This window comes from Chrysemys picta, chromosome 8 (genome assembly GCF_011386835.1).
Source record: "Chrysemys picta bellii isolate R12L10 chromosome 8, ASM1138683v2, whole genome shotgun sequence".
NCBI lineage: Eukaryota > Metazoa > Chordata > Testudines > Emydidae > Chrysemys > Chrysemys picta.
The window spans coordinates 65,679,576-65,702,732 of record NC_088798.1 but is presented as its reverse complement, the minus strand read 5'-3'; the positions used below and the strand labels follow the sequence as shown (position 1 = coordinate 65,702,732).

At 56.1% G+C, this 23,157-nt stretch overlaps 2 protein-coding genes across 33 annotated transcripts in view; one reads left to right on the top strand and one right to left on the bottom strand.

Annotated features, from left to right (window-relative positions):
- The window catches only part of LOC101942176 (myomegalin), a 168,356-nt gene that overhangs the window by 118,373 nt on the left and 26,826 nt on the right, over nucleotides 1–23,157 (top strand). For 30 of the 32 annotated variants that reach the window (XM_065554716.1, XM_024101123.3, XM_065554722.1 and 27 more), the window contains 8 exons: nucleotides 5,402–5,789; nucleotides 6,690–6,867; nucleotides 7,316–7,432; nucleotides 7,869–8,301; nucleotides 8,955–9,190; nucleotides 10,937–10,988; nucleotides 11,574–11,806; nucleotides 21,095–21,235. In XM_065554716.1, coding sequence (XP_065410788.1) covers nucleotides 5,402–5,789; nucleotides 6,690–6,867; nucleotides 7,316–7,432; nucleotides 7,869–8,301; nucleotides 8,955–9,190; nucleotides 10,937–10,988; nucleotides 11,574–11,806; nucleotides 21,095–21,235 — 1,778 coding nt within the window. The remainder of the gene's footprint in view (nucleotides 1–5,401; nucleotides 5,790–6,689; nucleotides 6,868–7,315; nucleotides 7,433–7,868; nucleotides 8,302–8,954; nucleotides 9,191–10,936; nucleotides 10,989–11,573; nucleotides 11,807–21,094; nucleotides 21,236–23,157) is intronic. The other 2 variants (XM_065554719.1, XM_008163136.4) reach the window with 1 other exon arrangement.
- Nucleotides 13,671–19,041, bottom strand: LOC135973115 (uncharacterized). Its single transcript, XM_065554737.1, has one exon. The coding sequence runs from the start codon at nucleotides 19,032–19,034 to the stop codon at nucleotides 14,442–14,444; it is 4,593 nt and encodes a 1,530-aa protein (XP_065410809.1). The 5' UTR covers nucleotides 19,035–19,041; the 3' UTR covers nucleotides 13,671–14,441.

The window sequence follows — 23,157 nt, the reverse complement described above, 5'->3', positions numbered from 1 at the left end:
GTGAGACTTTTTAACCCTTTACAGGTAGAGCAATTAGAGAACAGCTACTGAGAGGGATTTTATAGCTACTGGCTGGCTGAGTGTCCATAAAAAGGACCTACCCTTCCCCCCACCTTCATTTATCACAGTTCCCATAGCCCCTGCTAAAAGTAATAAATCCTGTTCACCTTGCTGTTGCCATACTGGCCTACTTTAGAAAATAAGTGTTGCCCCATTCCTCATTTTGATAAGGATGCACTGATGGGTTTTCCAGATTCTTGTATTTCAGCTGTAACATAACTCAGTTTGTTTGCCAATACCTCTATGTTAGTAGCATCCAGTATTCCAACTCCTAATCCAGTTCCACACAAAGCAGTTTCCAATACACCCCTTAGGAGCCTTTTCTTTAGGCTTCCCACCTGTAACAATGCTGGTTCCGGTGGGACCCAACTGAGAATGCCAATTCAGGACAAATTGCTTAAAGCGGGGCAGTTACAGCCTAAGGCTGGGGTTTTTCCACTCTTAAGGCAAACCAAACCAGCCAGACAGAGAGGACTTTGGTTTTACCCCACTGGCTAACCACGAGTCACACAAGCAATTCCTTTAGACACTCCAGTTTCCCAGTATCACCACCAGTGCCACTCGTTATGGGGACAAATGGTTATGAAAACCAATGCCCTAATAAAAGAAAAAAGGTTCTCCCGATCCCAAAGGACCAAGCCCCAGACCCAGGTCAATATACAAATCAGATCTTACCCACAAATCAAGCTGTTGCCAATCCTTTAGAATCTTAAATCTACAGGTTTATTCATAAAAGGAAAAAGATATAGTTGAGAGCTAGAATTGGTTAAATGGAATCAATTACATACAGTAATGGCAAAGTTCTTGGTTCAGGCTTGTAGCAGTGATGGAATCAAGGTTCAAATCAAGTCTCTGGAGTACATCCACAGCTGGGATGGGTCATTCAGTCCTTTGTTCAAAGCTTCAGCTTGTAGCAAAGTCCCTCCAGAGGTCTGAAGCAGGACTGAAGACAAGATGGAGGAGCTGCAGCAGTCTTTTATAGTCTCTTGTCATGTGGCCTCTCTTTCTTTGTTCCAAAGACAAGCATTCGGGCACATGGCAAGAAAAAAAACCACCTTAGAGTTTTGTCCATAGGCATGTTCCTGCATACCTTGCTGAGTCACAAGGTGTATCTGCCTTCTCTCAAGGGGTCGATTGTATAGCTGATGGTCCTTAATGGGCCATCAAGCAGGCTAGGCAGAGCTGACACCAACTTGTCTGGGGTGTCACCCAGAAGCATAGCACAAATTTGAAATACAGACAGTATAGAGCCAATACTTATAACTTTAAATACAAAAATGATACCTACATATAGATACCATAATTATAACCAGCCAACCATAACCTTGTCTTAGACACCTTATTTGATCCCTTTTCTACAAGATTTGGTGCCACTACAAGCAGTGATGAGCTGCCAAAATCTTAGGAACCGGTTCCCTACTGGGTCTTCGGTGGCACGGCTCCAGTGGCTGAAGGACCTGCCACCGAAGACCCGGTAGGGAACCGCCTGGTGAGTACAACCCCCACCCATGTCCTGCCCCCGACTGCCCCCCTCAGAAACCGCAACCCATAACCCCCCCCCCGCTCCTTGTCCCCTGACCACTCCTTTCTGAGACCCCCAACCATAACTGCCCCCTAGGACCCCACCCCCTGCCCAACTTGCCCTGTCCCCTGACTGCCCCGACCCCATCCACCACCACCCTGACAGACTCCCGGAACTCCCACACGGCGCCTACCCAACCCCCCCCTTCCCCATCCCCTGACCGCCCCCCAAGAACCTCTGCCCCATCCAACCCTCCCCACCCCCCCGCTCCCTGTCCCCGCCTTATCCAATCCCCCCGGCCCCGGCCTCTTACCCCGGGCCGGAGCCGCGCGGCCGGAGTTGGGGCCAGGGCCCGTGGTCAGGCAGCGCCGCGCGGCTGGGGCTGGGCCTGGGCCTGGGCCTGGGGCTGGCTCAGAGCCGGGTCGGGCCGCGCGGTGCCTGGAGTCCTCCTTGCACCCCGCCCCTGCCCCAGCTCATCTGCAGGAAGTCCTGCTTATTCGCGGGAAGCAGGGGAGGGGGAGGAGGTGGAGCTAGGTGAGCTGGGGCCGGGAGCAGGGCAGGGAGCTGCCAGAGATTTTGTTTAAATTTAAAAGCCCTTTTAGAACCGGTTGTCCCGGTTCTAAACGGGCTTCTAAATTTAACAACCAGTTCCCGCGAACCGGTGAGAACCGGCTCCAGCTCACCACTGACTACAAGACCTTGGTTTCAACAATGAACTGTACGGTTCCAGTTCATATTAATAATGTCACACCACCCCTCCTGGCTGCTAAGCAAATCCAATAACCTTCAGTAGTTCACACTGAGATAGTGTTAGGGCAGCTATACTTTCACTGTAATTCCCTCTTCTTGTCCAGCGTGAGCTCAGTTATCCCGTGCTTACACAGTGAAATAAGCTAAACAGCCCCTTATCCTTGAATAACTGCATCCATGTTAGAGGGGTTTCACTGCTTTAACTAGGGGATGTCTACACTGCAATTAGACACTCCAGGCTGGCCCGTGCCAGCTGATGCAGGTGAAGGGGCTGGGGCGAAGGGGCTGTTTAATTGCAGTATAGACATTCAGGCTTGAGCTGGGGCCTGGGCTCTAGGACCCAGCGAGGTGGGATGGTCTAGGAGCTTGGGCTGCAGCCTGAGCGTCTACACCGCATTTAAATTGCCCCTTAGCCTGAGTCAGCGGGCATGGGCCAGCCATGGGTGTCTGACTGCAGTGTAGACATCCCCTATGTCAGCGAAACCTCCCCCTCCCCCGACTTAGCTATGGGCTAAACTTTTCCAAACATGGCGTGGCCTGGATCACAGAACCCCTGGGGGCCTGGCAGAGGGCATCCTGGGTCACAACCCCCAAGGGCCTGGCAGGGGGTGTCTTGGGTCACGGAACCCCCAAGGGTCACAACCCCCACCTCCCTGGGGGCCTGGCAGAGGGTGTCCTGGGTCACAACCCCCCCCCCCCCCCCAGGGCCCTGGCAGAGGGCGTCCTGGGTCACAGAACTCCTGGGGTCTGGTCTGGCAGTGTCCAGCTGACAGCTATAGAGCCCTGGCTAGCTGGGGAGAGAGGTGGGGATGAATCACAATTAAATGGGAGGGCCTGGGGACAGGGGAGACACAGGGTGTGGGCAGGACAATATGGGCTAAGGCCCAGGGCAGTGGGCTGTGGCTGTAGAGAAGAGGGCAATGTGGATGTCTGCACAATGCATCTCTCTTCCGGTGCCTGCGGGCCTAGGCCATAGGTTGCATTACAGCCTCCTGATCCTGTAGAAGTTCTCAGAGGGCACCGGCCTGGTTGTGCTCCACCCCGGGCTGCCAGTGGGGAAGGGAAATGGTTCCATGCTGCTGCCACCCCTCTGCATGGCAGCCTCACTCTCCTGCCTAGCACATCCCCGTGGCAAATTGCACGTGGGGGCAGAGGGTGGGCTGGCAGGGGGAGGGGCCGGTTTGCACCCAGGAGCCAGCTGTGCTGCTTGGAGGAGAGTGGGGCCCTCAGTGGCGTGCAGAGGGGCCAGAGTCTGTGCCTGAGGGGCATCCAGGGGAGGGATTCCAGCTGCTCCCTGTCAGCCACCACGTGGTGCCCCACGTTACTATCTGTATTGTGCTAGCACCTGGGAGCTCAGTGATGGCCCAGGTCCCCGTGGCACTAGGCGCTGTCCAGACACAGACAGAATCAGTGCCCGCCCTTAGGAGTGGCCAACCTACGTATCAGACAGGAGACAAGAGCTGGACACAGATTGGAGAGAACCAGGAGCCAGAGAGACAAAACTGGGCAGTGGGCTCCACTCATCACTGACCTGGCTGGTCGGCTCTTCGCAGGGGTCATGGCAGTGAGGAGCCTGAAGGCAGGGTTCGAAAGCGGCTGGGGAGGATTTTGCAGATGGTCGGGCGGGGAGCGTCTCCCAGGCTAGGGGCAGCACAGGACGATGGCGGCTGGCGTCCCAGGCACAGCAGAGTTGGGAGGCAACTGTTCGCTGCTGACTGGGATGATGGGGTGGCTGGGGAGAGGCTGCGAAAGGGAGGACCATGGTTTGTGTGTGATGGAGATGGGGGAGCCAACTAGAGACGTGAAGAGAGATAGGGTGACCAGACAGCAAATGTGAAAAATCGGGACAGGGGGTGGGGGGTAATAGGAGCCTATATAAGAAAAAGACCCAAAAATGCACATTGGAAAAAATAACCCCAACTATACATACAATATGATGGGGGCTAATTTAGCTACAACAAGTCAGGAAAAAGATCTTGGAGTCATCGTTGATAGTTCTCTGAAAACGTCCACGCAGTGTGCAGAGGCGGTCAAAAAAGCAAACAGGATGTTAGGAATCATTAAAAAGGGGATAGAGAATAAGACTGAGAATATATTATTGCCCTTATATAAATCAATGGTACGCCCTCATCTCGAATACTGCGTACAGATGTGGTCTCCTCATCTCAAAAAAGATAAACTGGTACTAGAAAAGGTTCAGAAAAGGACAACTAAAATGATTAAGGGTTTGGAATGGGTCCAATATGAGGAGAGATTAAAGAGGCTAGGACTCTTCAGCTTGGAAAAGAGGAGACTAAGGGGGGATATGATAGAGGTATATAAAATCATGAGTGATGTGGAGAAAGTGGATAAGGAAAAGTTATTTACTTATTCCCATAATACAAGAACTAGGGGTCATCAAATGAAATTAATAGGCAGCAGGTTTAAAACAAATAAAAGGAAGTTCTTCTTCACGCAGCGCACAGTCAACTTGTGGAACTCCTTACCTGAGAAGGTTGTGAAGGCTAGGAATATAACAGAGTTTAAAAGAGAACTGGATAAATTCATGGTGGTGAAGTCCATAAATGGCTATTAGCCAGGACGGGTAAGGAATGGTATCCCTAGCCTCTGTCTGTCAGAGGATGGAGATGGATGGCAGGAGAGAGATCACTTGATCATTGCCTGTTAGGTTCACTCCCTCTGGGGCACCTGGCATTGGCCACTGTCGGTAGACAGGATACTGGGCTAGATGGACCTTTGGTCTGACCCGGTACGGCCTTTCTTATGTTCTTATGTAAAATCAGGACATCTGGTCACCCTAAAGAGAGAGGGGCGCCAGGCCAGGCAATGATCATTGCAGGGGCATTGGAAATTGCCAGGAGTCCTGCCAGCTGCTTGGCCTGGCATGCAGCTGCCCAGGGCCCCTCCCAAGGCAGCAGGGAGGGCGATCGATGGCCTGGGAGAACAGGGCAAGAGGAACTCTCCAGCCCTCTCTGGGCTCTGGGGATGGGGAGTAGAGGTGGAGAGCTGCTCTGGGGTTGGGTTGTTTCAGGCTCCCCACGCTGACGGCAGCCCCCATGTCCCCTGCAGGAAAGCCCTGCTGAGCCTGTGCCTGGAGACCGCCGAGCTGAAGGAGCGGCTGGGGGGATCCCCTTTGTCAGAGGGTTGCGAGGATGAGGCGGAGGCCAGGGGGGCCCTGCGCACCCAGAGCAGGAAGCCGCAGAGCTCGGAGACAGTCGTCACCCTCCTCAAGGAGCAGCTAGTGCTGAACTGCCCGGAGGGCGAGAGCAAGTTCCCGTCCCAGCTCGTCACCGGCATGGCCACGGAGATCAACCGGCTCCGGGCAGAGATGGGGGTGGCACCTTCGAAGCGCCCGGCCCTGGAGGGGCAGCTCCAGGAGGATCCAGCAAAGAGGCCCTGCCCTGGGTCCCAGGCGGTGGAGTTGGGACCAGCCCAAGCCCCCAGGGGCATGAGCCAGGTAACTCCCTTGGCTTAGGGGGCCGGGAGTGGAAGAGGTTCAGCCCTCAGCAAGGAGCCCGCTCTGGCCAGCAGGGGGCAGCCTTCTCTGGTTGCCTCTTGGTTTCCCATGCCAGGAGAGGGATGGAGCCAGCCCCGGGTGCCCCTGAACTAGAAGCCATTGCAGTAGATGGGAACCTGACATCCCTTTCCCTGGCCAGCCAAGCTGGGGGAAAGGGAGGGCAATACGGGCACCTGGGGCAGCCCGGGCTCCTTCCCAGTGATCAGAATGATGCAACAGAGCTGTCTTCACTCCCCCTGGCTCACAGAGCTCAGACCTGCCACTGAGCCTGCTCCCCATCTGCATCTGCCAAGGCAACTGGTTTTTCAGGAGGGGCTGCCCCCGTGGGCCACCTTTGTGCCCTTCCCTGTCCCGTCTGTCTGTCCGTCTGCTCCTACTGTGCCCCTTCCATGTCTGTGTGTCTGTCTGCCGTCTCTGTGCCCTATCCCCTGTCCGTGGGTTTGTCTGCCACCTCTGTGCCCTGTCCCCTGTCTGTCTGTCTGTGCATGCTGTTCCTCTGCCTCATTGTCAGTGACTCTGCCCCCAGCTTTGGCTCTGGACCCCAAGCTCTCACCCTGCCCCTGACATTTCTCCCCCTTGCTGTTGGTGCCGGTGTCCTGTGGCTGGCAAAGAGCCACCCTCCCGGGCGGGTGAGGGGAGGCAATGGGCCTAGGTGCCTGTACTGTGTTTGGGGCTGCCCCCCACCCCATTGCAGCCTGAGGGAGCGGGTGGGGCAGGCAGGCAATGGAGGGAAAGGCCAGAGGTTAGTTAGGTGACTCACACACTCATTGTTCCAGCTGCATCAGCTGAGGGGGCTGGCTAGCGGCTGTGTCACTGCTTGCTTGCTTCCTTCCTTCCCAGCAGATGAAGGGCAGCCCTGCGGGCAGCTGGCAGCAGTTGGTGGAGCCGGCGGTAGGGCCGTCAGGGCAGCTGGTTCAGTGCCGGCAGCGCAACCAAGAGCTGCAGGACAAGCTGGCCGTGTCAGAGGCCACAGTGCGGGCTCAGGCGGAGCAGCTGGAGCAGTACAGGACCCTGCTCAGTGAGTCGGCCTCGTGCCTGGTGCTGGCGGGGGGTGGGGAGAGAGCTGCACTGGGGTTCCCTCTCCCTCTGCACCGGGAAATGGAGACAGCCGGGGTCCTGTCCTTCCCGCATCCCAGGGAGCTGGGCTGAGGCCAGGCGGGTGAGAGAATCCAGAATCACAGACACAGTCTGGAATGGAGCCGTTCTGTGCAGAGCTGCAGCCGCCTGTCTGGGGCCAAGGGAGAACAAGTGGGGCCCTTGGTCTGTGGGACTCCACTATAGGTATCTGTCCCTGGGCTGGAGCCCCACTGCGCCAGGTGCTGCCCAAATACCGAACAGACACAGCCCCTGCCCCAGGTAGGAGGCAGCATGTTCCCAGCAGACAGCAGAGCCCCTGTGGGGTCCCAGGCCCATGGAGCCCACACCCCAGAGGCCCAGGCTGCCATGTTGGCTCTTTGCCCCAGCAGGCGAGCCCTTGGTGCAGCAGGACAACAAGCAGGTGCAGGTGGACCTCCAGGATCTGGGCTATGAGACGTGCGGGAGGAGTGAAAATGAGGCCGACCGGGAGGAGACCCCCAGCCCTGGTAAGAAGCAAGTGGGGAGGGGGCAGGGCTGGGGGGAGATGGCAGCCTTTGGGCCCAGCCCCTGGAGCTCTGCCTCCGGTGCCGTCCCGTGCCCAGCAGCCCACCGGCACGGGCACTCTCACCACTTGGTTACTGGCAGTTTGCTTTAAAACGAGCTGCTCATTTTGTGGGACCCACAGAAAATCTCTCTGGGTTTCTCCCTGGCACTCTGCAGTGGCAGTGATGCTACCCAGCCCTGCCTGGGGCTCCCCGGTGCCAGGCAGTACCCCCGCCAGAGGCCTGTGTGTGGTTCTCCTGTTCTTATAGGAGCTGACTGAGAGCCCTACGGCCAAAGCTGCTCCCCCAAATCCCTCCAGCCCATCTCCCCATGGGGCTTAGACCCCCAGCAGCAGGGGCTGGGCACCCCGAGACCTCAGGCCTTCCTTTCCCTCCCCAGAGTGCGAGGAGCCAGATGTGTTCAGCAAGGCCGGCCTGATGGAGGAGCTGAGCCAACCGGGTCCACGGGGGGGCCTGTGTTGGGGCCAGTCGGAAGACGTTGCCATTCTGCAACAGCATGTGCGGGAGCTCCAGGTGCAGCTGCAGAACTCAAACAAGGCACTCCAGAGGCTACAGCGCCGCACCCGCTCCTTCTCCAGCACCAGTGACTACGCTTCGGGCGCCGAGCGGCTCCACAAGCTGGTGCCCAGCGCCACCGACGAGGATGAGGGCTGGCAGTCTGATGGCGTTGGGGCCTTCTGCCCCCCTGCGCTCCAGGCCAGCAGAGACCTCGAGTGGCTCGTCCACAGGGTGTCCCTGCTGGAGGCCCAGCTGCCCGGGCCCCGAGCAGGAGGGGTGCTGCCTGAGGAACTGCGCTCTGCCGTCTGGCCAGGGTAGGGAGCAGATAGGCTCCAGAGCAGGTGGAGGGGGACAGGCCTGCTGGGCCAGACCCACAGCTGGAGGGAGTGGGCTGTGGCTTCCAGGCAGTGATGCTGAGTTACAGCAGCTGAGTCTCTGGCCATGTGGGCCATGCACCCAGGGCAGGTGCCAGTTAACTCTGGCATCCTCCCCTCCAGCAGGCAGCGGGTGAAAGGCCCAGAAAGCGGAGGCACAACCCAGCACGGTCTTGGCATAGCTAGAACCATTGGGGCGGTGAGAGCATCTCCGGGCAATGGGCTCTGCTCTCCACAGCCATGCAGGCCCCTGTGCCCGGAGCGAGTGCCCTCCAGCAGCTGCTGAGGGATCCTTCAGAACCTCCCCCCGTCCTCCTGCGCCTGTGTCTCAGGGTTGGGGACCTCAGGGCTTGGCCCTTTGCCAGCAGGAGGCCAAGGGACTGGGCTCAGCCTCGCTTTGAGTGCCTTCGCTGCACAGGCCAGAGGCTGTGGAGGCTCCAGCTGTCTGGCGGTGAGGCTGGCGTCTCTTCTGGCAGCTCGCTTGTCCTGGGGAGGGACGGTCTGAGAGCAGCCAAGCCGGGGTGCCGCCCCTCTCTCTGCCCAGCTAAGTCCCCCCTCTGGCTGGCTAACCCTCCTGCCCTCTGCCCTGGCAGGAAATATGACTCGCTGATCCAGGCCCAAGCACGGGAGCTCTCTCACCTGCGCCAGAAGATGCGGGAAGGGCGCAGCGTGTGCCGCCTGCTCACCCAGCACCTCAGGGACACTGTCAAATCCTTCGAGGAGCTTCTCCGAGGCACCGACATCGACTACTACATGGGCCAGAGCTTTCGGGAGCACCTGGCCCAGGGTGGCCAGTTGGCCGAGAGGCTGAGCAGCAAGCTGAGCAGCAGTGCGTGGCTGAGTAACATGTTGATCTGGGGGCACCACTCAGGGCCGGTGCAAGGAGGGTTTCGCGCCCTAGGCGAAACTTCCACCTTGCGCCCCACCCCCCAGCCCTGCAGCAGCTCCCTGCCCCCCCCCGAATCGTCCCCCTCGTGGCAGCTCCCCTCCCCCTGGGGAGCTGTGCACCTCTGCTCCGCCTCCTCCCTGGACACGCCGCCCCCGCTCTAATTCTCCTCCCCTCCCAGGCTTGCGGTGCCAAACAGCTGATTGGCGCTGCAAGCCTGGGAGGCGGGAGAAATGGAGCAGTGATGGCGTGCTCGGGGAGGGGGTGTAGCAGAGGTGAGCTGGGGTGGGGATCCCTGCAGCAGCTCCACCTCCCTGCCCTGATGCACCCCTGCGGCAGCTCCCCACCCCCCGGCCCGGGAAGCCGTGCGGCAGCTCCCCACCCCAGCTCACCTCTGCTCCGCCTCCTCCCCGAGCACCCCGCCCCCTCTCTAATTCTCCTCCCCTCCCAGGCTTGCGGCACCAAACAGCTGGTTGGCGCCGCAAGCCTGGGAGGCGGGAGAAGTGGAGCGGTGACTGCGCACTCGGGGGGGGGGGGGGGGGGTTAGGAATGCTGTAAAAAAAAAATTGGGGGCATCGCTTTTTGGCGCCCACAAACCTTGGCGCCCTAGGCAACCGCCTAGTTTGCCTAAATGGTAGCACCGGCCCTGGCACCACTGGCTGATGGAACTCACCGCCACTAGATCTCATTGAGGCCAGGGGCTTAGGAGGATTCCCCAAAGGATGAATGTTTATATGGAGAGAGAACAGCTGCAGCTACAGGGCTAATCTTAATACTACATGAGAGGGGACATAGGCTTGCCTACCTTGGGGAATGACCGTGGTTGGAAGGAAAGTCCCTCAAGTGCTGGTGATCCCATAATTGCCCACTGCAGGAGCTAGTGTGTCCCATGGTCAGAGACTGCGCTAGCCCCATCTGTCCTCCTCTGGCAATTGCTGTCTTTGCTGGTTGGCTGACAACAGCATTTCCTTGCACATGCTAGGGAAGGTCCCTTTGTATCTGTCCAGCAGCTGACGCGTGTCAGGGTGTTGCTGGGCAGAGCTGGAGGGTGAGGCCCTGAGATGGCTCCACCTTGCACTGAGAGCTGGCTGGGGGCCAGGGTCCCACAGACAGGGGGGTTACCCCCCAGGCATGGAGAGCGCTGCCCTGGCCTAGCGTAGCTGCATGGCCACTCCCCCCAGGATGGCTGCCCCCTCCGGAGCAGGTGGGAACAGCTTGGGGACTGGGGCTGGAGCAGGGGCAATTTAGTCTGGGGGTACTGCATGGGGGAGGGGACCCGGGGTCTGTCAGTGGTCTCTCAGTGACAGGGGGCCTGTGCTCTCAGTGGTCTCTCGGTGGGGGGGCATGGTCTCTTGGTGATGGGGGGTTGGGGGCCCTGTGGCTGTTGTTTCTCTGTGATGGAGGAGCCATGGTCTCTCGCAATGGGGGAGGAGGGGGGCGAGGTTTCTCAGCGACGGGGGAGGGGTGTATGGTCTCTCGGTATCACAGAAGGGAGGGTGCTGTGCTCTGGCATGGGGGCCCAAGGGGAGCTGGCACTGTGCCACCCTGCGCCCCTGACAGGGCTTTGGAGCAGAGCCCGGAGCTGGAGTGCGGAGCAGTGGAGCTTCAGGTTTTTGCCTGGCGCTGGAGCGGAGCCAGAGCACAGCTTCAAAGCCCTGTCTGACAAGACCCCTCTGGCTTTGCTTTCAGGGGATCGCTCTGACGTAGAGGATAAAACCGGACACGAATTTGTGGCGCTCAGGTAACCACACGAGTGATTCCAGGGAGCCCTGGGATGTCTGCTCTGGCAGGGTACCTGCCGCACTGCACAGGGCTCAGGCTGCCCTTCTTCGCTGACCGGCTGCTGGCAAAGGGGAGTCCGAGGGCCTCCCGGGGCTCTCCAGCTGTGCTAGACTGCTTCTCCTTTACTAGCCCCGTAAGACTGAGCAAAGAGGCCAGCGGAGCCCATTCCCAGCCCAAGGGAGACATTGGCTAGTAGCACGTAGGCTAATACCTGCAAAGCTGTCTCCTTTGCGCCCCTGCATGCAGGGGCCCGGCCATGCCCAGGAGCCTGGGACAGGGCATCTGAAGACTTTCATATCAGCATGCAGGGGTCTTTGTAATGAGGAACACCCTCATGAGAGCAGGAAGGGGCCCATGTGGGCAGATGGCTTGGATACTTGAGAGTGAGTGTGAAGCTGGGTGTGCCGAAGACAAGGCCATCAGACCCTGTAGAGAGGGGGGGAACGGGAATGCATGGGGCAGGGGAACGCAAGGCCACCCCTACCATGGGACATGTGCACTGTGCGCGCGTGTAGATGTGGGGCTGACACATGCTCCTTCCCAGGCTGAGCAAGGAGCTCCGGGAGAAGGAGAGGATGATCGAGACCCTTCAGGCCAAGCTCCAGGAGCGCTGCGAGACCCCATCCAGCAGCCGTGCGCTCTCCGAGTCACCCCGCTCCAACAGCAGTGCCTCCTTCCTGTCTGATGCCCCGGAGGCCTGCTCCGACGGGGATGCCACCAGCGAGTACAGCCAGCTCCAGGGGGTTCGCAGCGAGCAGCCGTCCCGGCACCTCACAGGTAAAACTGGACGCTTCTGTGTCCCATGGACTGTGCCCAGGCAGGGGCTGGCAGAATGCGGAGGCTGCCCCGAGCCCTCTGTGCGCTCTCAGGGCTGACCAGGGCACACAACGGGAACTTGTCTCTAGCTATCGCCTCTCAGGGAGGTGGATTAGCTACGCCGATGGGAGAGTGCTGTCTCACGTAAGCATGACAGCTGCACCAATGCAGTGTGTGAAGTGTAGGCCTGCCTTCAGAATCGGGGGCACCCGCCTCATTCATAATGACCCTTCCAGCTCCTCCCACTGAGGTACCTTTAGGTGCTGTCAGACATCTGTGACTTCTCGGGACGCTGCTGGCTTGGAATCGAGGCTGTGTGAAGCTGTTCCCTGGCCACCTCCTGCCCCGGAGTCCCCTGCCACTCAACCATGTTATCCTATAAAATATTATTATTTTTCTCTCCTGGGTGGTTGTGTGAAGAGCCCCCAAACACCAGGGAAGCTGGCTGGGATGGGAGGGAGGTGGCACTTGTCTTCAGTGGCTTCTGGACCTGGCAATGATTAATTGACTGCCAATTAACCTGAGGTACTTAACACCTTGAGGGAGCCACCAAACTTTGCAGGCTGGCTAGAGCTGTGGGGGGAACTCCAGTAGCCTTTACAACCATGCTAAATACCTTGAGTGAACTGATTGCCATTGCGCTCCTGCTCTGAGAGCCCAGCCTGGCCTCCATCGTGCGGCAGGACACAGAGTGGACAGAGAGCGGGACCCAGAAAGGCTGGCTCTCTCCCTGCTAGTTTTGTCTGGTTCTCAGAATTTCAGGGGTTACTTGTATCGCTAGGAGAGGGAGCGCTGGACAGGGTGGGCTGTCTGCGGTTGCAAAGCCGGCGAGGGGGATGGAGGGGTTCTTGGGGCTTGTCTATGTGGTATGGCAAAGCAGGCCAGAGGGGTGTGACTTTTAAAAGGTGTTGCACTCTGACTGCCCTGCCTAGACCCTGCTGGTGCGCTCCAAAAGGTACCTAGTGCGTGTTAAAGAGGCCTCTGGCTGCGTGCCCTAGGCACCTTTTGAAGCACACCGGCAGGGACTGGGCAGGGCAGCTAGAGGGCTTCACAAGCCACACCCTGCTGGTGCACTTGCCTGGTAGCCCCTAGACAGGCCAATTCCCTGGCAGGAGCTGCTGGGACACTGATTACCCACAGCTGCCTCCCAATTGCCTGGGCCTCTTGGATGATGTCACAGCCATGCCCCATTGGGCAGAGCTGAGCCCTTTTCACTCCTCCCCCTCCCCCGAAAGGGACTGATCCTGCACTGCCCATGCAGGCTATTACAGCAGTGTCTCAGGGCCCCCTTGGGCTGCGCTCTGCATACCAGTGGGGATGTCCAGGCTGCAGATGCATGCAGCCAGCGCATGGGGCTCAGGCTGTGGGGCTGTAAAATTGAAACCCCAAAAGTGGGGAGGGGCCTGGGGCCCACCCCACCCACACTCAGACATCTACACCGCAGAGTTAGAGCTAGGATGATGTGACAATGCGGATCTGGCGGAACCCAACTGAGAGTGCCAACTCAGGACAAATTGCTCAAACAGGGCAGTTACAGCCCAAGGCTGGGGTTTCTTCCACCTCTAAGGCAAACCAAACCAGCCAGACTAGGAGGACTTCGGTCTCACCCCCTGGCTAACCGCAAGTCTCACAAGCAATCTCCTTAGACACCCCAGTTTCCCAGTATACCACCAGTGCCACTCGTTATGGGGACAAATGGTTATGAAAACCAATACCCCAGTAAGAAAAAGGTTCTCCTGATCCCAAAGGACCAAGCCCCAGACCCAGGTCAATATACAAGTTAGATCTTACCCACAAATCACGCTGTTGCCAATCCTTTAGAATCTAAAATCTAAAGGTTTATTCATAAAAGGAAAAAGATAGAGACGAGAGTTAGAATTGGTTAAATGGAATCAATTACATACAGTAATGGCAAAGTTCTTGGTTCAGGCTTGCAGCAGCGATGGAATAAACTGCAGGTTCAAATCAAGTCTCTGGAACATCCCCCGCTGGGATGGGTCCTCAGTCCTTTGTTCAAAGCTTCAGCCTGTAGCAAAGTCCCTCCAGAGGTAAGAAGCAGGATTGAAGACAAGATGGAGATGAGGCATCAGCCTTATATAGTCTTTTCCAGGTGTAAGAACAGCAAATGGAGTCTGGAGTCACATGGGCCAGTCCCTGCATACTTTGCTGAGTTACAAGGCGTATCTGCCTTCTCTCAATGGGTCCATTGTATAGCTGATGGTCCTTTAATGGGCCATCAAGCAGGCTAGGCAGAGCTAACACCATGTTGTCTGGGATGTCACCCAGCAGCATAGCCTAAGTTTGAAATACAGACAGTATAGAGCCAGCCTAAGTTTGAAATACAGACAGTATAGAGCCAATATTCCTAACTTCAACTACAAAATTGATACATACATATAGACCGCATAATTATAACCAGTAAACCATAACCTTGTCTTAGACACCCCATTTGACCCCCTTTACACAAGATCTGGGTGCCACTACAGGACCTTGGTTGCAACAATGATCTATATGGTCCCAGAGTATATCAATAACGTCACACCCCCAACGCAAAATTGATGCAGGAAGGGATGTCACAAACACCACTGACTGCATCCTAAGAGCTCTCCACTCTGGACAATGCATCAGCTACAATATTTTCATTTCCCCTTATGTGGACTATATCCATTTCATACTCCTGAAGGGCTAAACTCCAACGCAGCAACCTGGAGTTGTTGCCCTTGGCCCTGTGCAGCCAGACCAGAGGGGCATGATCACTCAACACAGTGAATTTTTTATTGTACAAATAGGGCTTAAGTTGCTTGACAGCCCAGACAATGGCGTAACATTCCTTTTCAATGGTAGCGTAATTTTGCTCAGTGGGGGACAATTTCTTACTTAGATATGCCACGGGATGTCTCTTCCCTCCTTCCCCCTCTTGCATTAGCACCGCCCCCAGCCCAATATTGGAAGCGTCTGTACATAATAAAAAGGGCTTTTCAAAATCTGGGCTGGCCAAAACAGGCTCCTTGGCCAAAGCGCTCTTTATGCTTTGAAAACCCTGCTCACAGGCCTCCGTCCATAGCACCCAGTCTGGTTTTTCCTTTTTCGTCAGGTCTGTGATGGGAGCAACAATGTCGCTGAATCCCTGCACAAATCTCCTGTAATAGTTGGCCAGACCAATGAAGGATTGGACCTGCTTTTTAGTTCTAGGGGTTGGCCAGTTTTTAATGGCCTCTACCTTTACAGGCTCTGGGCGCAGTTGCCCATTGCCCACCCTGTGCCCCAGGTAGGTCACCTCAGCAGCTCCCATTCTGCATTTAGAAACCTTAACCGTTAGATTGGCCTCCCTGAGCCGGTGCAGCACAATCCCTATGTGGTTCAGGTGATCTTGCCACGAACTGCTGAATACGGCCAGGTCGTCTATATAGGCCCTCGCAAAAGATTCTAATCCCCGTAGGACCTCATTTATAAGTCTCATGAACGTAGCCCCTGAATTTCGCATCCCAAAGGGCAGCACTTTGAACTCATATAGGCCCGATTCCACTATGAAAGCGGATTTTCCTTGTGCCTCGGCATCTAGGGGTATTTGCCAGTACCCCTTAGTCAGGTCCAGGGTGCTTATAAACCTTGCCCCTCCCAGCGTATCCAGTAGATCCTCTATTCTGGGTGTGGGGTAAGGGTCAGGCTGGGTGATAGCATTTAGCTTCCTGTAATCCACACAAAACCTCATGGTCTTATCCTTTTTTGGCACCATCACAATGGGAGAGGCCCAGGGGCTCTGGGATCTGGTGATTATTCCCATTGTCAACATGCTCTCCACCTCTTCCTGGATCTGTCTTTGCATCTCTCCCTTGGCCCTGTAAGCTCTGCTAGGGGCTGGGCGGGGACCCACCGTCTGAATGGAGTGTGTCATCCTATCTGTGAGCCCTGGCCTATTGGAGAATGTTTGCTTGTGGTGTTTTAACAGCCTCAGCAGTTCCTTTCTTTGAGGGGGGGTTAAATCCTCCCCCATCTCAATGCTCTCAAGAGGCGTCTCCTCCTGGCTTTCAGCAACCATGTCAATTAAAGGGGCAGATCCTGCCTCTTCCTCAGCATAACAGATTGTGTTCACATTTACCTCCCTTGCATGGTAGGCCTTCATTCTGTTCACATGCACTGTCTGCACACTTCCCTGGACCTGGGGCTTCCTCACATCATAGGTAACCTCATTAATCCTTTCCACTACCTCCATGGGTCCAGACCAAACATCTTTCATTTTGTTCTTCCTGACAGGATCTAGCACCAACACCATGTCCCCTATTTCAAACGCTCTCTCTTTAGCATCTCTGTCATACCAGGCTTTCTGCGTATCCTGGCTCTCTTTCAGATTCTGCTCAACCAACTTCATCATCTCCTGCAAACTCTCCTTGAATTGAGCCACATACTCGGCCACCGGCTGCTCTGCCTCCTCCACATTACCTTCCCACGAGTCACGAACCAAATCTAGGGGCCCCCGGACCTGCCTCCCATAGAGCAGTTCAAAGGGAGCAAACCCTGTAGACTCTTGGGGCACACTCCTGTATGCATACAATAGATACGGCAGCATAACATCCCAGTCATTCTGGCGTCTATCCACATACATTTTCAACATAGACTTCAGGGTTCCATTGAACCTCTCCACTAGACCATTAGTCTGGGGGTGGTAGGGAGCAGCTTTCAGGTGCTTCACCCCACATAACTCCCACAACTGTTTGAAAACCACAGACATAAAGTTAGATCCACGGTCAGACAATATTTCCTTGGGAAAACCCACTCTGCTGAAAATAGAGAACAAGGCCACTGCCACTGTCTCTGCCTCGATATTAGCCAAGGCTATAGCCTCCGGATATCTGGTAGCAAAATCTACCAACACCAGGATGTATTTCTTCCCATTTCTGGAAGGTTTAGGGAGTGGCCCCACAATATCCACAGCTACTCTGGCAAAAGCTTCCCCAATAATGGGCAGAGGCTGGAGGGGCACCTTGCTAGGCCCCCTTAACCCCTTACGCTTCTGGCACAGCTCACAGCTCCTGCAGTAATCTCTCACCGACCCAAAAAGGTGAGGCCAGTAGAAATTCTGCTCTAGCCTGTCACACGTTTTGCCTACACCCAGATGTCCTGCAAAGGGACTATCATGAGCCAACTTCAACAAATCATTGCGGTAACTCTCAGGTACCACAAGCTGTTTGCGAGCTGTTGCTTGGGAATTCTTCCTTCCCCTAGGTGGTTCCCTATACAACAGCCCATCCTGCATAAAAAACCTGCCTCTCTCTTCACAGGCTGGGACCTGATTCTGAGCATCATTCCTGGCCCTCTCTAGAGATACATCACTCTGCTGAGCCACAATGAATTCACTCTGGGTTTTGTTTGGATTCAGAATCATCTCTGATATTTCAGATAAACCCTCACCTGATCCATCTTGAGAGGCACTCTCTGTCTGGTTGCTGCCCCCCTCACTGCCATCAGTCCGGGTATCTGCCACAGCCCCAAATTCTTTCTGTGACCTGGTCACTACATTAACTTGGCCAGGCACCGCCAATATGTTATTTCCTACCAACACATCAGCCGGAATCAAATCCCGGACAGCAGCCTTCACATCCCCTTTAAAGCCATCCCACTCCAGGTGGATTCTAGCCATCGGCAGGTTCACCGAATACTCGGATAACGCCACTACCGTCACATACTCCCCCGGCAGCATGTCCTCCGGCTTCACCAGATGTCCCTTGACTATAGTTACATCCGAGCCAGTGTCTCGCCATCCCGTGCATTCAACATCATTGACCTTTGCCTCCATGATAAACCTCTCACTCCCCTGCCACGCCTCAGTCCTGACATAACTGGTGAGCTTATCACCTCCTCCCATGCCACTGGAGACGATGGGGTTAACATTAGCTACTGCTGTGCTTGCACCTGAACTTAAGGTGGAGCTGTTGTGGCTTGGTTCAGCCTGAGTGCTCAGGGTAATGGAGTTGGCGTTTATCGTGGCATTTGGGGTTGCTGGCTTTGGGCTGCCCTTCAGGGTCGGGCAATCTGGTCTCATGTGGCCCAGCATACCACAGTGATAGCATGTAATCTGTTCCGTCCTGGGATGAGAGTTCCTACCCTCCGGGCCCCCTTGAACTCCTCTAGAAGAGTCAGGGACAGATTTACTTTTAAATCCCTCCCTCCTCTTGAACTGGGGAGAATGGTGATTAGTTTTCCCCGGGGTTTTACACCCTTCTCGAGCCCTGTTTTGGGTATGGGCATCCGCAATCTCTGCTGCCCGTAGGACTGACTCAGGGTCCCTGTCACACACAGCTGCTCTCACATGGTCAGGCACAATATCTAAGAACTGTTCCAAAGTTATTAAATCCAGCAGTTTTTCAAAACTCCCATGAACCTTGGCTCCCACAACCCACTTTTTAACAAAACCCATCAGCTTATGAGCACATTCTACAAAAGTACAATCCTTAGGCATTTTAAACTCTCTAAACTTAACTCTGTAAGATTCAGGAGTAACCTTGAATCGCCTTAACACAGAATCTTTAAACTGCCCATAATCCAAGGCTTCTTGTTCCCCCAAGTCATTAAATACCTCCCTGGCTTTTCCAGTCAGTCTGGTCAGCAGGACAGGCATTCGCTGACCCTCAGGGATCTGGTACAGGTTGCAGAGGCGTTCAAAGGTAGACAAAAACTCCTCTATATCCTCAGTATCGTTGTAAATGGGACACATCCTTTCCCAGTTTTTCTCATGGCGTGGGGGAAGTGGAGTACCAGGTGGGGATGACTTTCTCCGCTCTTCCAGTACTTGGAGCTGAAGTCTGGCCGTCTCCTGTTCCATCTTGTGAGTCTCCTGCTCCATCCTGTGAGTCTCCTGCTCAGCAGCGAGCAGCTCTAGACGTCCCTTACGAGCTCTCTCTTCTCTCTCACTTTCCAATTCTGCTATTTTTTGCTTCTCCAGCAATCGAAGATCTGCTAGCTTCTGTTCATGCTCAAATTGCAGTTGACTTGTCACCCTTTGCATTCTAATTTTTTCTGCCTCTTCTGCAGCCTCAGGTAAGGGCTGTGCTCTTGCCCCCTGATCACTGGCTATTAACAGATTTCTCAGTTCCTGATTTGTAGCTTTCTTTCTAAAGCTTATCCTCTTTTCTGAACACAAATTTTCCAGGGCTTTTTTGCCAAGTCCCTCATATGCTCTTTGCTCAGCCATTGCAGCAGCTCTTTAACCAAAATTCAAATTTGGACAGCGCGGGGTTCTGACCCAAAGCTTAATTGACCTGGTTCTGTGGATCCAAGCACGACTACGCCACTGTGACAATGCGGATCTGGCGGAACCCAACTGAGAGTGCCAACTCAGGACAAATTGCTCAAACAGGGCAGTTACAGCCCAAGGCTGGGGTTTCTTCCACCTCTAAGGCAAACCAAACCAGCCAGACTAGGAGGACTTCGGTCTCACCCCCTGGCTAACCGCAAGTCTCACAAGCAATCTCCTTAGACACCCCAGTTTCCCAGTATACCACCAGTGCCACTCGTTATGGGGACAAATGGTTATGAAAACCAATACCCCAGTAAGAAAAAGGTTCTCCTGATCCCAAAGGACCAAGCCCCAGACCCAGGTCAATATACAAGTTAGATCTTACCCACAAATCACGCTGTTGCCAATCCTTTAGAATCTAAAATCTAAAGGTTTATTCATAAAAGGAAAAAGATAGAGACGAGAGTTAGAATTGGTTAAATGGAATCAATTACATACAGTAATGGCAAAGTTCTTGGTTCAGGCTTGCAGCAGCGATGGAATAAACTGCAGGTTCAAATCAAGTCTCTGGAACATCCCCCGCTGGGATGGGTCCTCAGTCCTTTGTTCAAAGCTTCAGCCTGTAGCAAAGTCCCTCCAGAGGTAAGAAGCAGGATTGAAGACAAGATGGAGATGAGGCATCAGCCTTATATAGTCTTTTCCAGGTGTAAGAACAGCAAATGGAGTCTGGAGTCACATGGGCCAGTCCCTGCATACTTTGCTGAGTTACAAGGCGTATCTGCCTTCTCTCAATGGGTCCATTGTATAGCTGATGGTCCTTTAATGGGCCATCAAGCAGGCTAGGCAGAGCTAACACCATGTTGTCTGGGATGTCACCCAGCAGCATAGCCTAAGTTTGAAATACAGACAGTATAGAGCCAGCCTAAGTTTGAAATACAGACAGTATAGAGCCAATATTCCTAACTTCAACTACAAAATTGATACATACATATAGACCGCATAATTATAACCAGTAAACCATAACCTTGTCTTAGACACCCCATTTGACCCCCTTTACACAAGATCTGGGTGCCACTACAGGACCTTGGTTGCAACAATGATCTATATGGTCCCAGAGTATATCAATAACGTCACAGATGACCAGACAGCAAGTGTGAAAAATTGGGACAAGAGTTGGGGGGTAATAGGAGCCTATATAAGAAAAAGACCCAAAAATCGGGACTGTCCCTATAAAATCGAGACATCTGGTCACCCTAGTTAGAGCCCCGCAGCCTGAGTTGATAGATGGGGGCCAGCTGTGGGGGTTTCGTAGCCGAAACACCGACCCCTGTCTCATAGCTAGGGAAGCCCCATAGATCAAAGATACACACCGTGGAGAGGTGTACTGCTGTGTAGCCTCCTTTTTGCATATTATGAAACTGAGGCACGGAGGGCCTGCTTTGGACTCTGGTGTGACTCCGAAGTGGCTCTGCTGGAGCTAGGGGGATTGCTGTAGGTTTACACCAGTGTAACTGGGATCAGGATCCAGCCCAGAGATTCCAAGCAGCTTGCCCAGTGTCACCAGGAAGCCGCTGCAGGGTTCCACACAGAACCTCTTTCGGCGCAATGCCCAGGCTTCCCAATGTGACCAGCAAGCGGGTGTCTGTGAGGCAGGCTCTGGCCATGCGTGTGCATCTCCCATCTGTGCTGGGGTGCCGTAGGAATTCAGGGAAACACCCCGCTTCCCCAGCCCATTCAGATTCAGGTCAGCAAGGGGCTGTTCTATGGAGAATGCCGAGACGCCGGGTGGCCTGGGGGCTGTGTTATGTCCAGTCTCCTCTCTCTGCATCTGCTTTAGAAAGCTTGGGTCACCCGCTTCCTCCCCAGGGCGAGGGTCCTGTCGAGGCGCTACACCTGCCTTGGCTGCAGTGGCTATTGCCCCAACCACCAGGGATGCAGCTGGGCGCTGGTGCGTGAGCCCGCACTGTCGTCGGCTCTCTGATGTGACCCTTTCTCTCTCGCCTGTGGGTCTCTAGACGTCACTCACCCTGCTGCTCTGGCATCCAACCCATCCCCTGCCGCTGCACCCCACCAGGCTCCGGCAGAGTCCATCAGAGGCTACCCCACTGGGCCATCTTCACAGCACCATCCCATGGACGGCGGCCAGACACGCACAGGTACAGGCCGCCTCCGGGCTGCCGCAGGGACAATGGCTTTGCAGGCGGGGTTAGCAGAGCTCAGAGGCCAGTCCTGGAGGGGCTGTCCCCAGGGGTGGAAGCTGCTCCACAGCTGCCCCACTCCAACCCTCCCTCATTTGCAGAGGGGTGGAAGCTGGCTCCACCGGGGCTGGCTCCTTGGCATTCTTCGAGCAGGACTTGGCCTGCTATGCATGGAGAATTTTACCTTGTTGGCATCTTGCTGGGGGTTCCTCTGCTGCCGTGTCCTTCCCAGGGCTGGGGTGTAACAGCGCTGGAAGGTATGTGGAGGAGGAGCCAGGATGTGGGAGTGTCGGGGTGGGGTTGTGGGGGAGAACGATGGTTGGGGGCATGGACAGTGTGGCCAGAGGCTGGTCACCCTGAGGGGGTGATCATGGCTCTATCCCAGTCTGGCTCTAACCGGCGCCCTGGCCGGGCTCTGCCTGGAGCCTGGCGCAGGTGGCGCATGATGGTCTGTTCACTAGCAGGCTGCCGTCTGTGGCAGGAGCTGGGTCAGGGGCTGAGCCGGAGCCCGCGGCAGGAGCAGATACCGGCTGGGGTTTGCATCTTGGCTGGACAAGCAAGAGTTTGTGTCTGCGGGATTTCTGTGCGGCTGTTCGGCAGCAGTGTCCCCACCCTGGATGGACTGGGCCTGGCCCGTCGCTGAGGAAAGGCACTAGGGGATTGCTAGGTGGGCGCAGAGAGTGTGAGCACTGCAGGGCTCTGTCGGAGCTGGCGTCCCTGTCAGGCTGCCCATGCCAAGGTGTGAAGCTGCTGGAGTGCAGGAGGCAGCGTGGGGCCGATGGGGGGATGTGTGTCGAGGGATGGCTTCGGTTTAGCTCAGGGCCGCGTTCCCTCTCGGGCAGGAGTCACAGCCGATGGGCCAGGCCCCCGGCATGAGTCAGTCGTGGGGAGCTCCATTTCCTGCAGGGCAGCGTCTCGGATTCACTCCTGCGGCGTGGCCAGCCCTGATGGCTGCAGGCCATAGGGGCAGGGACAGCTGCTGGAGGTGCAATACGGCTGTCCCCTGGTTGTCACAGGGCTGAGGAGATCATGGGAGATGCAGCATGGGGTGGCGTGGCCTCCCCTGGTTGCGGGAGGTGCGGGGGGGAGCGCTGAGATGGCCACGGGATGTGTGGAGTGTTCTTCCCCTGTTGGGGGACTGTGATGACCACAGGATGCACGGCATGGCCTCCCCCGGTTGTCAGGATGGCCGCAAGAAGCATGGTGCGGCCTCACCCCAGTTGTCAGGGGCCCAGTATGGCTGTGGGGTGAATGGCACGGCCTGGCCCCAGTTGTTGGGGGGCCAGTATGGCACTGAGAGGCATGGTGTGGCCAGCCTCAATAGTCGAGGGGCCGGTATGACCGGGGGGGCGTGGCATGGCCTATCCTCAGGTGTCAGGGGCCAGTACAGCCCTAAGAGGCACAGTGTGACCAGCTCCTGTAGTCGGGGGGCCGGTCCGACCGCAGTGGACATGGTGTGGCCTGGCCCCAGTTGTTGGGGGGCCGGGCCGGCTGTGGTGGGCATGGTGCAGCCTGGCCCCAGTCGTCAGGGGGCAAGTAGGGCCTTTGGGGACACGGTGTGACCTGGCCCCAGTTGTCGGGGGGCTGGTAGGGCCCTGATGGGCGCGGTGCAGCCTGGCCCTAATCGTTGGGGTGCTGGTATGGCCCTGGGGGACGCGGTGTGGTCTGGCCCCAGTTGTCAGGGGGCCAGTATGGCTCTGGGGGTGGGGGTGGCATCACCCAGTCGTCAGGGTGCTGGTACGACTCTGGTGGGCATGGTGCGGCCTGGCCCCAGTTGTTGGGGGACCGGTACAGCTGTGGGGGGCATGGTGTGGCCTGACCCCAGTTGTTGTTGGGCCGGTATGGCCCTGGTGGGGGCAGTGCGGCATGGCTCCCGTTGT